Source organism: Neomonachus schauinslandi, chromosome 4, assembly GCF_002201575.2.
Source record: "Neomonachus schauinslandi chromosome 4, ASM220157v2, whole genome shotgun sequence".
Taxonomy (NCBI): Eukaryota; Metazoa; Chordata; class Mammalia; order Carnivora; family Phocidae; genus Neomonachus; species Neomonachus schauinslandi.
This window is the reverse complement of record NC_058406.1, coordinates 176,588,895-176,606,416: the sequence shown is the minus strand read 5'-3', so window position 1 is coordinate 176,606,416 and position 17,522 is coordinate 176,588,895. Positions and strand designations below refer to the sequence as shown.

The 17,522-nt window shown below is 45.3% G+C and overlaps 1 protein-coding gene across 5 annotated transcripts in view; it reads left to right on the top strand.

The window, feature by feature from the left end:
- ASAP1 (ArfGAP with SH3 domain, ankyrin repeat and PH domain 1) overlaps positions 1 to 17,522 on the top strand; it is a 285,399-nt gene that overhangs the window by 232,653 nt on the left and 35,224 nt on the right. For all 5 annotated transcript variants that reach the window (XM_044914674.1, XM_021688804.1, XM_044914676.1 and 2 more), the window contains 8 exons: positions 617 to 665; positions 6,379 to 6,542; positions 8,108 to 8,241; positions 9,621 to 9,712; positions 14,750 to 14,936; positions 15,159 to 15,244; positions 16,569 to 16,684; positions 16,824 to 16,891. In XM_044914674.1, coding sequence (XP_044770609.1) covers positions 617 to 665; positions 6,379 to 6,542; positions 8,108 to 8,241; positions 9,621 to 9,712; positions 14,750 to 14,936; positions 15,159 to 15,244; positions 16,569 to 16,684; positions 16,824 to 16,891 — 896 coding nt within the window. The remainder of the gene's footprint in view (positions 1 to 616; positions 666 to 6,378; positions 6,543 to 8,107; positions 8,242 to 9,620; positions 9,713 to 14,749; positions 14,937 to 15,158; positions 15,245 to 16,568; positions 16,685 to 16,823; positions 16,892 to 17,522) is intronic.

Genomic DNA, 17,522 nt, shown 5'->3' with positions numbered 1-17,522 from the left:
CATTCTAGCAAATCCTGAATTTTAAGAAAGAGCCTGCCTTATTATGTACAGCTGCCCAAACTCTCCACGTTAGGCTGTTCCCTCCTGACCTGGGGGCAGCTTGAAGGTGAACCTTGAGCATGTTCGAAGCCCTTCCTCCCTGAAGCCTGATTCAGCCAATGAGCAGCCTGGGGCAGCATATGCCTACTTGGCGGAGCTGCCCTGTGAGCTACGAATCATTTCAGAAAAGTAATTTTTTTTAAAGGTAACACAATAAAAGGCACATTGAAAATGAAAAAATAACATACCGAACTGCCAGCTGGTAGTCTCCAGTTGGTGGAGACATCCACTTTGATCCCATAGACTCTATCCCCCTTTCCATCTTTTTTTCAAAAGAAGTGCCAGATGTTTGGTATTTGCCTGTATTTTATTGTATTTCTCTTGCACTTCAGAAAAATAATGTTGACAAAGTGAATTGTATAACTGCTAAATCAAAATGGGGTAAAAATAAGATAATATTAAAAATCTAAACTTTTGCTGTGTTGTTTTTTTTTTCCCAGAAACTTTCATAATTTACTTTATAGCTGAAGGTATTCTGCTTTCTAAAGTTTCCCTTGTTTTCTTCTTTGTATTTCAGATAACAGGACGTATCACTTTCAGGCAGAAGATGAGCAGGATTATGTAGCGTAAGTTGTTTTTGATGGCACAATGTCTGGAACTAAAAAGGCATTCTCTCCTGTACAACAGACCTTAAAATTTCTTTTTTGTTACTGAGAACCTCTCCTGCGGGTTCCACATGCTTCTTCCTCACCTCTGGACCTCACATGTTGCTCCCCTCTCTGTCCGGATGCTCGGTAAACCCTGATACCTCCTTCAAGATTCAGCTCAAGCCTCACCATCCAGGGGCTCTGCTCCTTCCTGTCACCCCCGGGCCTCCTCACATTCCTCGATGATCCTCTAGTTCGGTCTGAGCCCTCTAAAGACTGAGAGCTCTTGAGGGCAAGGACTGTGCCTTATTACTCACCTTTAATTGCATCCCCTGCACTGAGGAGGGGCTTAACCGGTGTCGAGCCCGTCTGCCTGGATGCTTGGCTGTTAACTGCAAGGGGAGAGGAGAGCCTGGCCCTGAAGAACAGTATGGGCAGGTGCCTCCTGTGGGTGAGCGTGGCTCCGGAGCTCAGAGTAGCGGGGAGAACTGGCTTTGGTGTCCCACACTCCTGGGTGGGACGCGCCTACCTCACCTGACCAGGTATATGACCTTAGATGGCTCCCCACCCCCTTTCTTCATGTTATCCCTGGTCCTGGGCCATCTTCATTGCCTCTTCCTTCCTGTAGCCTGCCAGGCATTGTGGGACCATTACATCCTCAGCTGCTTGGGAGGGAGGATATTAGTGTTAAAGCTGGTAGTTAAACCTTTTTGTAGCATTCGCATTTTCAAACCCCTGTCCCGTCAGTGACACACAATAAATGTTATTTTCCTTCCTTACTGATTTCTGGAGAGCCACCGAATTCTGTTCACCCCCCTTTCACCTTATACTCACCCCTTTTCTCTCTCCCTCTTCTTTCCCCTCTCTCCTCCTCCTCTGGAGAATTCCACTCTTTCCCCTAAAGGGTCAAAACGAGAATAAAGAATGGGTCGAAAAGATGAACAGTTGGGAGACACAAAGCAAAAAGGGTGGGGGGTGCTGTGAGAGAAGATTAGAGAGGTGAAGGAAAAGGAGGAGAAAAGTCTTTGACCCATTCATTCATCTGAAGGTTTAGTGAACACCGATTCCGGGCTGAGAACTGTGCAAAGCATGGAGAATACAAGGCTAAGTTAGACGGAGCCCCTGCTCTGAAGAAACTGGGTCTGTGCTGGAGGAGAAGGCAGGGGGCAGAGGGCAGGGACAGAGAGAGGAGGCAGTGTGCTGTGGGAACCCACGGGGGCACACACCCTCTTGGCTGGTTCTCAGGAGTGGTGCTCAGAGATGACTTCCAAGAGGAAAGGAAGCAGCCCGAGCCGGCTCAGGAAGGTGCAGGAAGGTTATAAATACTCTGTACTCTGGGTGCCTAGAAGGTGCAGGAAGGTTATAAATACTCTGTACTCTGGGTGCCTAGAAGCAGCAGGGAGGAATAAAAGGGAAGCAACTGATGGCTAGATGTTACTGATCTGGGGTTGGCCACCTGGAGAGTGGCTGGAGAAGAAAGAAGAACAGGAGAGGTCAGGAGGGCTGGCCTTCCACCCTCAGACTCAGAGAGGTAGTACTTAGTGAGATCATACGATGCTTAATGCGTGTCAGCAGAGGCTGTTATCCCAACGGGGACGCTGAGAGGCAGTGTGCCCATGGTCACAGTCCCGGGAGCCTCAGGGTCTTATGGTCAAGTTAGGGAAGGACATCCTTCAGAGTACAGTGGGTCTCATTGCCCTCAGTATTGGTGCTCGCTGTGAGCCAGCAGGGGCTCACTTACCATCTCTCCAATCATGTCAATCACAAGGTTGGCTTACTTATGCCCATTTTGCAGATGATTAAACAAACTAAGTGAGGTTAAGGGACTTGTTTTGACCTCAACACGAAATCATAGATACGTGATTGGAACACTGGCCCTAATGCCCACGCGGTTATGCCATTTCCAGTTCATCACACTGATGCCATAAAATATTCAGCTGTGTGATGAGAGTCCATGGGTTGCAGGACAGGAACTCGGAGGGGATGGTTGAAGAGTCCAGACCATTACGCTTGCCTTGACTTGGTTCGTATCACTTGGTTTACTTTTAGAAACTTCAGGCCCTCCTTTGTAAGACACGGAAACAACAGTAGGTGCTTGATTAAGGCCCCTTTTGGAAGGTAGCGCTGAAAGGTGATGCGAGCAGATGAGCATCCCTGGTGGTGATGGGGCTTACTGGGTCCTGCTGGAGAGGGTGCAGCAGGTAGTCACGTGTGTGGGGCGCTTCAGACATGTGTCCCGTAAGAATTTCCTGGACTCTGGGCGCCTGGGTGGCTCAGTCAGTTAAGCGTCTGCCCTCGGCTCAGGTCATGATCCTGGGGTCCTGGGATCGAGCCCCGCATCGGGCTCCCTGCTCGGCGGGGAGTCTGCTTCTCACTCTGTCCCTCTCCCTGCTTGTGCTCTCTGTCTCTCTCTGTCTCTCTCTCTGTCAAATAAATAAATATTTTATTTAAAAAAAAATTTCCTGGACAGAATTCCAGAATCACCTTGGAATATTGCTTCCCCTTCTCATATTTCACTCTTTCCTCCTCTTTCTTTCCTCTCCCCTAAACCCCTATGTGGGAGAACAGGTAAGAGATCTGTGCTGAGGCAGGGAATGCATCCGCTTCTTCTTTGTTCGCATCTCAAACCCAAGCCGTTAGTATTGTATTTACTCTGACTTACAGAGAACTCAGTCCCAGTTTGGTCAAAGAGGTATATAGGTTTCTTGCCCGTGGGACTTAACATCCTTTAGTAGAAGGCTTGCTTGGCCCATCCAGCAGCTGCGACACATCTGCACTTGGCTTTCTGTGGGGCTGGTGGTGGCAACGGGGGGCTTCGTTTTGAGTGATGTTGGAAGGAATGCATTCTGCAGAGGAAGCACGGGTGTGCGCACACACCCACACACACCACCCCCGCCCCAGGGGAGGCTTCAGTTCCTCATTTACTTCCAAGCTACATAGAGACAGTTTTACAGCATCGCTGAGTTTCTTTCTCATGTGAAGGTGTCCAGTGGAATTAAATGTAGAAGACATTCTAACAAAGGGTAGCTGTGTGTTTTGTCAGTAAGAAGGAGGTTACAGACCTTGCCTGCAGGGCTTTGGGACTGAAGATAAAATGTATAAAGTTCCTAGTACAGTGCCAAGGTTGTTAATCCTGTAAACTCAAAGCAACTTTAGAGTCTTAAAATACAACGATGCGTTATTTTCTTTCTTATACTGCTTGGTATGCCTGTTACTTTAAAATAACTTAAAAGTTTATTTTTTGGTTGTCAGAAGTAGGTGCTTTGATTCTTGACCCTTTGAAATGTAGCCAGTCCATTGCACCAAATCTGAATTATCCCTCCAGAAAGTTAATTGTCCTTAAAATATGTATTTTCTAATTATCAGTACCAACTCCTTTATTTATTTATTTGTCCTGATCTCTTGAGTGAGGAGGTGGATGTGGCATAATGAAGGGACCCCAGAAAGGGACCGGGGGAGGGGGTGTCAGCAGTATGTTTCCGTCCAGTGTGACACCCATCCTACTGGAATCATAAACCTCTCTAGGCTTGTGCTGCCTCATCTGTAAGGACTGTCAGCCCCAACTCAGAGGCTTGCTGGAGGATTACATCCCCAAAATTATAAGGGGGGCACCTGGGCGGCGCAGTCGATGAAGCATCCAACTCTTGATTTCAGCTCAGGTCGTGGTCTCAGGGTTGTGAGATTGAGCCCCCCGTTGGGCTCCATGCTGGGCGTGGAGCCAGCTTGGGATTCTCTCTCCCTCTCCCTCTGCCCCACCCCACACCGCTCATGCACTCGCTCTAAAAAAAAAAAAATTATAAGTCCTTGGCATGCAGTAGATCGTGCTATGTTGGATTGCCAGAATATCGTAATGCTTAAGGAAAACAAAGCAGAGACTCTGCAGACAAAGTGAAAACTTCAGTAACACAATGCCACTGATTAAATACACTGTTGAGCCCAGTGTTTTGAATTGTTTTTAAGAAACCAATTTCTGGTTTTTAACATGAGACTAAATGATAGAAAAAATATTCTTTAATTTAGAAGGTATTGAATCACACACATACACACACACACACCTGCCGCATTCCTAGGTTTTGAGGTGTTGAGTTTTGGGGAGCACGGGAACCGCTGAGCTGTGCAAATTTTGTTACAACACACGGAAGCTTTGCGCCCCCTACAGTCACAGGTGTGCCTTGCAGTTCACATGCGCCATGTAATTTGGATTTGGTTTGGTTTGTAATTCTCATTGCTGTGACCCTGATTTACTCTAAACCTTAGCCCTAGCCCTGTGTGTCGTATGTCATCCTGCAATACACCCAAAAAACCGAGACTCCATTCTGAACCTCTGTGCTCTCTCTTGGGGGCAGTTATTAGCTGTCTGAATAGTAGATGAGAACAAACTATGGTTTGGAAATGTTTTTCATTTTCTTCTTTAAAAAAATTAACTGGGGTGCCTGGGTCAGTCAGTGAGGCGTCTGCCTTCAGCTCAGGTCATGATCCCAGGGTCCTGGGATCGAGCCCCCGTCGGACTCTGCTCCGTGGGGAGCCTGCTTCTCCCTCTGCCTGCCGCCCTTCCCTACTTGTACTCCCTCTCTCTCTGTCAAATAAATAAATAAAATCTTTTTTTTTTTTTTAATTAACTTAGGTTTTTTTCTCCTTCATGAAAGTAATACAAGCCCATTATAGGTTTGGGAAATTATAGAGAGGCAGAATCAAGCAATCCATCTATCCATTATTCCTACAGAAAATTACTCAGAAAAAGCTAGTGTTAACGTTTTGGTGAATTTCCTCCTAGCCTTTTTTTCCCCCAAACAGAAGTACCTAAAACCCTATATATCTTTAAATTTGGGATTATAGCACATAAACAGTTTTTTCTTGTTTATTTCACAAAACATATTGTGAGCATTTCCCTAGTGTCATCCAAAACTTAGTTGAAAACTTTGTCAGCTATACTTCAATTCTAAAAGCTCAATCTAGAAAAATGAGTTGAAAATTTAAATTTAATACCTGATTAACTGTTCCACTCTGTGGTTATTTCATGCTTTAATAATGAGCCCTTGTGGATTCAGGTGGTTTTATGCCCAGACCAGTAGCGGACGGTTGTGTTGTTCGGTTCATACTGTGATCATGCTGCATACGAGATTTCGTAGTCTGTACTTTTTATTTCATATTATTAACAGCATGTTTCTGTTAACTATACCCCTGCCACAAGCATCAATTCTCACAGCTGCTCGTGAAACAGCCCTCTGTTTTCGCTTCCAAGCCCCCACCCCCACCCCATACCACAGTGGACTTCCAGAGAACAGATGCCTTGTGCTAAACTGTTTCTTGCCTTCTGTCCATTTGTCACCAGTTCTTTCTCATCCTTGCATTGGGTTGGTCCTGCGCCAAGTCCTCTCCTTTCTGACATTTGCTTTCTTCTGTCCAAATGGACAGGAACGCACCTTGTCACACCTGCAGGCCCTCAGTGGTGTGGACTTTACCTCTCGTCTGTTCCTCTCCCCTCTCTCGTTTTCTCCAACATGTTGCTTGACATTCTTTTAACTTTCTCTTTCCTTTGAATTTAATTTCTTTCATTTTTTTTCCTCACTTTATTGCTGGGGTGGGGGGCGTGTCTCTTTTGGAAGTTCTTGACGAAAACAGATTTTTTGCAGTGGCAGGAGAAATCAGTGGCCTTGCTCTTACGTCTCCTTCCTCTTGTTTTCGACAACAGATGGATATCAGTATTGACCAATAGCAAAGAAGAGGCCCTCACTATGGCCTTCCGTGGAGAGCAGAGCACAGGGGAGAACAGTCTGGAAGACCTGACAAAAGCCATCATTGAGGACGTCCAGCGGCTCCCTGGGAATGACGTCTGCTGCGATTGTGGCTCGTCAGGTATTTGCCCCCAAACTTGATCTGGCTTCTTAAACAGCCTTTCTCCTCCCATAGGATAAACATGAGCTAGTTATTTAAATCCTTACCTCCTTAGGGACACAGACACACACCCACCACAAACTTCCATCTTGAACGGTCCCACTTCTGGGCTGCTTTAACACATGCTGTTTGTTCAGCCTGGAAAACTCCCACCTGCTCTCCTCAAATGCCCCGAATGGCCACCTGCCCAAATGCTACCAGTTAAATGAGCACTGTGGACATACAGAGAGAGCCCTGGATGCAGAGCCCCTCATTCTGGTTTTGAATCACCAGCCTGGCACTCACAGCCTGGGTGACCTCATGCCAAGTGCCGACACTAGTCTCATCTTCAGGGATAATAAACCTCTGTTGTTATGAGGACTTAATGAAATGCTATATCTGAAATCGTCCCAACGTGTTACACATTACTTTCCTTCCTTTCTGCTCGGTGAACTAGCCCCAGTGTCTACGTCACATGGTCACCTTCCCCCAAACTTCTGATTTCAAGTAGCATCTATATTAAGTAGGTATTGACAGTAGGTAATGTGCATTCAGTGCTTACATTTTAATAAGGATTCTGGTAGTTGTTTTAGTTTCTGTTCTCTTATTGAATCCTCACAGATGTTCTGTGAGCAAGATACTAATAGTCTCGCCATTTTACAGATGAGAAAACTAGGGGACTCTGAGAAGTTAAGTGGCCTCCCAAGGTCACACATCTAGTAGGGATCAGAACACGGATGCAAACCTGTGATTGTTAAGCATCATGATACACCTTCTAATTGTTTTCCTTGTGAAAATGGACTTCTCCATACACCATGCCTTGAGCACCTCAGAGACACGTCTCCCAGTTTCTGCTGTGTTCATGTCCCTGTGGGATGAGTGACTCACACACTCACATAGTGAGGATGTGGCAGAGGGGTCGGAAGTCCTCAGGTACCGACCACTCCAAAAGAAGCTTGCCACAGGGAGTGAACCCTGAAGGTTTTGGTAACATGGGAATACTCATTCCCTCTGTTGTGGAGCCCTTGGGGGGTTGTAGAAATAGCTTAGGTCTGTGAAAGAAGCCTTTGACGTTCAGTATTTACAGCTGTCTTATTACCAGGAGGTGCTTGTGGAAAAGCCGTGACCAGGATGGTGGGTCAGTGCAGGTTGTAACTGGGAGGTTAATGACAGCTTATGAACCGAGTCCCCTGAGCCACACGTCAGTCACTGCCAAGGATGACATCTCTCCCAAGGATGTTTCATGGGGCCTCCCAGGAAAAGTCATTCTCACATTTTCACAAGAATAAAGCACTTAATTTTGTTTTCAATTCAATATTGAAATAAAACTTTTAAATTTCTTTTAGCACCCACATCATCCTCTGAGAAGCTGGTAAGCTTCGTATGAGCCCTTAGGCTAAACCACAAGCTTCCATGTCTTCCATTTAAATCTTTCCCTTTTAATTCTTAACAAGTTTTACTACTCTTGTTTTAGCTTCCTTTGTAGTGGGCACACGAAAATTAGGTCGTGTTTGTTTCATTGTCTTCAAAATGTTCTTTCCACACAGAACCCACCTGGCTTTCAACCAACTTGGGTATTTTGACCTGTATAGAATGTTCCGGCATCCATAGGGAAATGGGGGTTCACATTTCTCGCATTCAGTCTTTGGAACTAGACAAATTAGGAACTTCTGAACTCTTGGTGAGTAGTGACCTGTACTTAGAAATGTATATTGTCATAAATATATGTAATACGTGGCTTTGGAGTGTCCTGTTTCTGCTGAGTACAAAGAATTGCAGTTCTTGAATTTCGTGAATTTGCATGGATATTTAAAATGTAAATTTTGTGGTATGTAAAGTTGACTGTCTCTATTTCCTTTCTAAAGAACTGGTGAATCATACATTTCTATAATTAGTTCACCTAAACTGGCTCTTTTCTTCTGGGATGGGCTTTTTCAAAGCTGCCTTTTCCTTTCAGAATTAGTTTTTATATGATTCACTCACTACAGTAAAGGGAATTAGGTGTTAAACTCACATGATCACTTTACTTAATGGTCTGTGTTACTAAAAATAGTGACTAAAGAGTCTGTCTCTGTTTTTCCCATTTGTAAGTTTGTAGAAGCCCCCATGAACCGAGAGTGGCCATAAAGCCCATCAGTCCTTAACCCATAACTTCTTCTAAGTAACGATGGTCTGTGTTTGTATGAGCCCCTGATCTAGGAAGTAGCAAATTCAGGAAGTATCATACTAATGCTTACCTCCCTGATTCATACCAGGATTAGAGAAAAAAAAGGCTCTGATCTTATACCTAACACATTCTTCTTGAGTGTGGAAGTGGTGTCACTCCATCTCCTTGACTTAAGCTAGTGAAACCCAGTTGGCAGCTAGAAATAGGGACAGTCCAAATCCTAAACACTTGCCAGGTAATAAACCCAAGATTTTACCCCAGAGACCTGATAGCATGAATGCTTCTTAAGCCTTGCATTGCTCCCCAGATTATCTGAATGACCAGAGGCCCTTCAGGACAAATTTTCCTGGGAGGGTCTTGAACCCAGAAGCAGAATGCTTCCTGCAGCATTTTTACATGTATCCCAAATATAAAGGAATCCCACCTCCTTCTCTGTCCAGTAAATCTGCTCAGTCTAAAAACGAGGTATGATAGAGATTGAAAAACAGGTGCTACCATTAAGCATTTAACCTGGGTTCATGTGTGTAACCTTAACCTGCTGTCTAATCTCAAGAGTATATGTTGGTTGGGGGAGAGCATATCCTCTTCTATTCTAGCATTTATCACATTGTATTTGTAAAAATCATTGGTTTTCTTATCAATCGCCCTGCTAGTCTGTTGGCTCCTACAGGAAGGAATGTGGTTTACCCCTCTGTTTATATCCAGCACCCTAAAGTTCCATGCCTGGCACATAGTAGGTGCTCAGTAAATATTTGTTGACCAGATGGACGGATGGTTTGTATCCTGAGTCAAATGAGGGGAAGATACATATTCAGAAATCTCAAAAGAAAATAACAGGAAACCTTTAAACTCATAGTAAAGAGTGGCTGTATTGTGTTTTGTTTATGTTACAGCTGGCCAAGAATGTAGGAAACAATAGTTTTAATGATATTATGGAAGCAAATTTACCCAGCCCCTCGACAAAACCCACCCCTTCAAGTGATATGTAAGTACTTATAATATACTGAATTCTTTATCATTCTATAATTGTTTTTCTGCCCTCACAAGCAATATCTTAATGGTTATAGTATTTTTCCCCCAGAGGAGACCCCAGTAGGAGGAAAACCCAGAGCAAAGAAAAGTATTTTGGAATGCATTTCTGGAGTGCATAAATTATGTTCACTGACCTGGTCCCCTAGGTATTTGCCGCTGCTCCGTGGAGGGTACGTCTTCATAAGGGTGGTTAGCTCTAAATCATGGCATGTTGTGATAAGCAGGACACAGACAAAAGTGATGGCCCGCTCCGATTGGATGGGCAAAAGTCCAAACACTTACCAGTGAGGCTGTGGGGAAACACTGTGTCTTAGGCGTTGCTGGGGGGCATGCCAATGGTGCCTTGCCGGGGAGGAGCAGAGTAGCAATATCTGTCACGGTCCTCGATGTAGTTCTTTCTGACTTTGCTGAGCCACTTTCGGAAATTGACTCCTGATCTGTAAAAGGAAAAGATGAGGAACAAAACAAACGTCTGTAGGCCTCTGATTAAATAGTTTATGGGGTACAGCCACACAGCAGAATGCTACACAGATGTAAAAAGAAGAAGGAAGCTGCTTACATCCCGACTTGGAACAATCTCCATTAGGAATTACCACTAGGTAAAAAAGCGAGGTATGGAGCACTGCACCGAATCTCCTGCCTTCAGGTTAGGGGAAGGGTGGTCAAGAACACATAAATGTATATATTTATTTGTGTTTGCGTGAAGAAACACAGGCAGATACACAGGAATCTAAGAAAAGTGCTTACTCTGCAGTGGTTGCGGGCATGAGACCTCCTCAGTAAACAGTTTTTGGTATCATTTTTATTTTGGAGTCATGTGAATCCTTAAACCTATCAAAAATTTTTTCACACTGAATTTACACTTAAAATTTTTAAGTACTGTGCATGAATAGGATGGCAGCTCCTATTAATTCCAGCTTGACTGAGCAGGGGAGCCTCTGGGACACAGACGCCCACCTGAATATCCACCAAGGCCTTCTTGGTGGTTCCTCAGGCACCAAATCTGCTGAGCACTGAAACTTACAGGGCACATTCAACAAACGTGGTGTTTTTACTCTGAAATCATGAGATACCATCTCCCAGCAGGCCTCTCGGCAGTGGTCTTTCTTGAATTCAGCAAATGTGTGCTGTCTGCTCACTGCATGCTTCATAGTAGATCAGGTGCTGGGGAAAAGGGCAAAACATGAACTAGATGTAAACCCTGTCCCCATGATACCTGCCGTTTGGAGAGGAAGGTGGCTGTTAACCAAGAGGTTAGACAGTCCGTTCCTTATTCATAGCTGTGAAAGGGTCACTGAAGAAAAGTCAGGGAGGTTGGGCGCATATTTAATATTCTAACCCTAATCTTGGGGCATCGGGCTTAACAACAGTGTTCAAGCTCCGTCTGAGCACAGAAACAGCTTGGATTCTTTTCACACTCATGAGCACAAATTACACTGAGAAGTAAGGCTTTTTAGAAGTGAATTTGATCACAAAACAGCCACACACAAACACGATCTGAAGTTATGCCACAGACTAGGTAGCAGTAAGCGCTCAGATACACAGTGCAGTCTTGCCCCCACCAGCAGCTTTAAATATTTATGTGGCCCACATCTCGGAGGCATCACTTTAGGATAAACTTCATAACAGTATGGATTTGTATTTCTGGTTGCTCACATGGGAGGTGGCCCACTCTTGCCCATCTGCTCTCTGACCTCGGATGGTTGTCTGGTCTCTGTCAGATCTTCCCTTCAAAATGCTTGTGATTCTCCAGAATCTCTAACGGAGTGATTAAGGTTCCAGACTACTGGAGCTTAGATCCTGGCTCTGCCAATTCTGAACTGTGATCTGGGGCAAGTGACCCCACCCGTCTGTGCCAACCTCCTAGGGTAGGGTGAGGACAGAAGGGGTTAAGTAAAAGGAGCTTCGAGCGGCACCCAACCTACAGTGAGCACCACGTAAGGATTCACCATTACTGTCCCCACCACCACGACCGCAGTCTTCATCACCATCCTCTTATTTGGCCAGGAGCCTTGAGGGACAAAGCAGGTTCCCTGTGACACGCAGTTCACTCACCCACTCGTATTAAGCAGCTTCTATGTTCCTGGCACTCATTAAGTGCTGATGACGCAGTAGGGAACAGTGTAGCTCCTGTCCTACATTCTGACTGTGCAGAAGAAGACATGGAGAATGGTAGTGGGTTTCTCTGAAGACAATCTAACAGGATAAGGGGGTGAAGCATAGAAGGCATTGTCCTCGGGTTGGTCAGGGAGTATCTCTGAGGACTTGACATATGATGAAGCTCTAAAGGATACGAAGGACACGCGTGGGGTAGAGGGTGTGGGGAGGGGGCCTGGCAGGGGGAATGGTGGTTGTAGATGCCCAGAGGCAGGGGCAGGCTGGGCACGTGCACACAGTAACAAGAAGGCAGGTATAGCTGCAGAGGACTGAGCTCGGACAGTGGTAGCAGAGGCCGGGCAAAATGGAGATGGGACCAGGGACCAGCTCAGCGAGAGCCTTAGAGGTCATGGAATGTTTGGGGATTTTACTCTCTGTGTGAGTAGAAGGCTTTAAACAGAGGGAGTGACCAGAATGCTGCTAACCACCCTACAATGTGTAGGACGGTGACCGTGACAAAGAATCATCCAGCCACAGTGTCACAAGGGCCGAGGTTAAGGAAGCCAGCTGTGGCTCGGAGGTGAAGGACAGATGGGAGGCGTGGGTGGAAACAGAGACCGAGGAGAAACTTACACCGGGTCCCCTGAGAAACAGAGATGGTGTGGACTAAGATGGTAGCAGTGAAGGTCCTGGAGTAGTTGAATTCTCAGGATGTTTTGAAGGGAGAGCCAACAGGATTTGCTAATCACTTCAAACACAGGACATTTAACTAAACTGTCAAGATGATGCCCAAGGTTTGGGCCTGAGCGTCTAGGTAAATAGGCAGTAGCATTGCCCGCACCGGGGTGAGTGGGAAGGACTAGGTTTGGCGGGGATACAGGGCGAGCCATTGGTAGAGCTCTGGTGTCAACTTTCAGACAAGTCTGTTTCCCACCCTCCCTGTCACCCCGTGTCAGGAAGCCTTTACTGCCAGGGACTGCGGCTGAGTGCCCAGAAAGAGTGAAACATCATGCCTGCGGAGAGCTCAGGAACGTCCTACAGCCACAGAAGTAGAGACCCAAGGTTGGAGGTGCTCTCCAAAGTGGCCTGGGGCATCTCCCCATGTGATAGCTGAGTGCCCTCAGCAGCGTTTCTGCAATTATCATGCAGCATCTGCACACTCCAGTGCCAGGAAGCCTCCATGGAGACCGTCGTCTCAGATTTACCTCCCGTAGCTTCCCACCGTTGATCCTTGCTCTGCCATCTTGGATGATACTAGAAAGGAAGCTTATGTATGAACCCATAGCCGTGTGTCATTCTTTGTTCCATACCTACTCTTGCTTCCCTGAAAGGCAGTAAGACTGGTATGATTACTAATATTTTACCGATGAGGAGATAGGCATAGCTTTACCCAGGGTCACATGGATATGGATAGCATTTGATACCAGAATTGAATCAAGCCATTTCGTTTTTAAATCTGATATTCCATCCATCACACAGTAGCTGCCTTTCAAACTTTATAAAGTCACATGCAGTGGGAGACCAGAAGCCAGGGTTAGGCCAATTTCTCAGGTTTCTGGAAGCCCTCCAGCTCATCAGGCCATGGCCATTTTAAAAGGACTTTGACCTAAGTGTAAAGGACACCCATGAAAGTAAGATCTTGGTCACTGAGCAGAATCTGCAAGTCACCAAAGGCGGTGTGCTACCATCAACCAGCTTCCCCCCTTCACTGCTGACCCAGAATGAAAGGAAGTGACATCAGCTTGGTTTTAAACAGTGAGGCCTGGCTGTGGGATTGGGGGCGGTGGTGGACAGCAGCAGCCTGCACAGATGGAAGAGCTTTTTCTGAGCGAGAAATCTTATGTCTTATGAGTTAGAGCTTTCTCAGAAAGAAAGCACCTTGTAGGTGCTATACATTCTTTAATTCAAAATACACCGATGAGTTATTCTCCCCATTTTCAGAAGAAAAAGCTAAAGCTCATGAAAATGAAGTAGTTTGCCCAAGGCCCTGCACCTGGTGTGCTGTAAGAACTAGGATTTGAACCAATCCATTTACTCCTTTTTTATTAAGTGGCTTATGTAACTGGGAAAATCATGGGATAAGTTCAGGTATGGCTGGCTCCAGGATGTCCGACAGTATCATCTGGACCCTAGCTCACTCACCCAACTCTTCTTTCCTTTCCTCTGAGCGGACGTCTGTCTCAGCCTTTTGCCAAAGGTGGCGAAAGTAACCATCAGGCCACTTAGGTCAGATACCCACACCTGCAGCTGGGAGGTGGGCTCAGTCCTGGAGCTTGGGACAGAACTGGAAGTGGAGAAAGGGTGAGTCCTCAAGAAGAGAAATGCACACACCCACTCAGACTGTGGGAGTATTACCCATGACAGTCTCCTGCTCCCAACTGAACCTGCAGGAATGACAACTCCCCTTTATTCTGGAGCTCAGTGCTTGGCCTGTGGGAGCGACACAGCCTTTGTGAGCCTAAGATCCCTTACCTGTTAAAATAGGGAGTTGTGCCAGATGACTAAAATTTTTTCAGTGAAGCTCTGGAAACTTCATTGGTCTTTTAGAATTGTTCTTTTAAAATTTCTTAATTTCTTTGTATATTTATGAGTATCTGAATTTGAAGTAGTACATAGCAGATTTCTCAAGTTATTGCTCAAGGTGGAAAAAAAATCTGCTGTGGTCTGTGTGCCCCTTAATTTTGTAACCATGTACTGCTTGCACACGTACACCGTTTCTTCGTCCTGTCTGTGATGAGATAACTTGGTCTAAAACCTGGTTTGTTTAAATCCTGAAAGGAGTCTAGGAGAATATATCTTCACTTAAAGAAAACTGTTCTTCAGGAAATTGTAGATTTTTCTTAGCTTGTAGGGAAAAAAAAGTCTTTGCTTATATTGATTTGTCCTGTTTCAGGACTGTACGGAAAGAATATATCACTGCGAAGTATGTAGATCATAGGTTTTCAAGGAAGGCCTGTTCATCTTCATCAGCTAAACTGAATGAATTGCTCGAGGCCATCAAATCCAGGGATTTACTTGCACTAATTCAAGTCTATGCAGAGGGAGTGGAGCTGATGGAACCACTGCTGGAATCTGGACAGGTAAGGCTCCACTAAAATCATAGGATAAAAAAGGAATGTGGAAAATGAGTTTAAAAGATAATGAGATTCTAATACATTGAGTGACCATGTCTAAATCAGGACAATTTGAGAGTGAAAGGAGTACTATTAATAATTGCTTCCAGGTAACTGATGTGAATAAAGCTGCCTTAGGCAAAGTAGGACATGCGATTACCCTACTTGTACTCATCCTGTCCTTTTCAGGAGCTTGGGGAGACAGCCCTACATCTTGCAGTCCGAACTGCAGACCAGACATCTCTCCATTTGGTTGACTTCCTTGTACAAAACTGGTATGGTTTTCATTTTCTGTAAATACGCCTTATAAGTTAACACGAACCAGTCTTCTCAGGGACCCAGATTAGGAATCGACAAGCTTTCTATAAAGAGCCAGGTACTATTTTAGGCTTTGCAGGCCATGAGGTCTCTGTCGCGACTAGTCAACTCTACCATTGTAGTGTGAAAGCAGCCACAGACCATATGTAAATGAGTGAGCATGGCCATGTTCCAATAAAGCTTTATTTATAAAAACAAATGGAGGGCCAGACATGGCCTATGGGCTATAGTTTGCCAACCCTTGGCCTAGAAAGAATGTAAAATCCTGTCTCTGTCAAAACCTGCTGAATTAGGAAAAATTGAAAGAGGGAAGACTTAATAGCACAAGTCAACAGGATCTGTGAATTTTCATTGTTCATAAGTTCATTATAAAACTGCCGTGTCAGGGCGCTAAGTGGCTCAGTCGGTTAAGCATCTGCCTTCAGTTCAGGTCATGATCCTGGGGTCCTGGGATCAAGCCCTGTGTCAGGCTCCCTGCTCAGCAGGCAGTCTGCTTCTCCCTCTCCCTCTACCCCTCCCATGCCCACTCATGCCCTCTCTCTCTCTCTCTCTCAAATAAATAAAATCTTAAAAAAAAAAAAAAAACTACAATGTGTGTGGCTGACTCAATAGCTAATTCAAATTTGGAACATACTAATAGTACAATATTGAACACAGGAAGTTTGAACTTGCTGTATTCTTCAGTGGGTAGTTCTGTAAGCCACAGATTATTAGGAGGAACTGGAGCTCATCCAAAGACGAGTGGTCAAAATAGCAAGAGGATTTGAACCCACATATGAAGAATGGTGCCTGGACACAAGCCACGTTTTATAAATGTCCACACCTCTTCCTTAGAGGTAGTACAGCGTAGTAGTCAAGAGCGTTGGCTCCAGGACAAACTGCCTTTTTTCAAATCCCTGCTCCGTCTTCCATGCCTTGATAGTCTTGAAAGCCCATACTTCATCCTCTTTGTGCCTCGGTGTTTTCATCTGTAAAACAGAGGTGGTCATAACTTACCCCATCGGGTGGTTGTGAAGATTTAATGAACCAAGGTACGTAAAAGCTGAGAGTGTCCCTTAGGAAGCACTCAAGCAGTGCTGGCTGTTGCTATCATTAGGTGACTTATCAGTGTAGGTGTAATGTTAGCCGCATCCTCGTTTGCCCTGCTCATAAGTAGGTCTCAAGTTTGACTCCGTTGTTTGCACAGAAATAAGTGGTTAACCTGTAGCTTTAAATTATTTATGTCCTAATTAAGTTCTATTTTAAGTTGTACTTTTTTCTGATAGTATTTTAATTTTTCAGTGGGAACCTGGACAAGCAGACGGCCCTGGGCAACACGGCCCTACACTACTGCAGTATGTACAGTAAACCCGAGTGTTTGAAGCTGCTTCTCAGGAGCAAACCCACCGTGGGTGTCGGTAAGAGTGTGACCAAGTGTCTTAATAACGGGAGTCGGCATCCGGTTGGCTAAAACCAAGACTCGCATGTTACGTTGTAATTTGATTATTGTCCGTAGCCTTTTCAAGATATACCTTAGATTTCTTTTCCCTGTTTTAGTGAACCAGGCTGGGGAGACTGCCCTGGACATAGCAAAGAGACTGAAAGCTACCCAGTGTGAAGATCTGGTAAGCAGAATGGAGGAGGGCCATCCATTTGGCACCAACCGCCTTAAAATGTCATTCTCAGAAACTGGAATTGGGGTGAAGGAAACATTCATCTTTCTGAACATTGGCAAAAGAAATTCAAACAAGCACTAGGGCTACGTTTGAGAAAGTGGTAGAATGATAGATTTGTCATTCCTGTGTCTTTTCGGTACAGTTATGACATAGGAGCTAAAAGGCACGTGACAGGCTTGTGCATTAAGGTCGTGCTTCTTACATGCCAGACCCTTAGGCTTTCTCTGCAGCTCAGTAGTGAAGAAGAATTATTTGGAAGCCAATTCCAAAAATTGGGCAAGTAGAGTTCAGATTATGATGATTGTCGAAACATTAAATGCATGGCTTCCCCCGCCAGCCCCATCCTTTTGATCTCATTGGTTCTTGAGCATCACTCTGAGCCTTAGCCCGGCATGGTTCTTTCACCATGGGGAAGGATGAGACAGGAAAGGTAAGTCCCATCCCCTTGAGTTTCTGCCCGGCACCGGCTGCAGGCCAGCAGTTGTAGGTTTCTGTTCTTACGAGAATCCTGTGAAGAAGCTATAGTACTCCCTGCCCCCATCTTGTGGAGAAGAAAAGTGGGCCACGGATCGAACTGGGA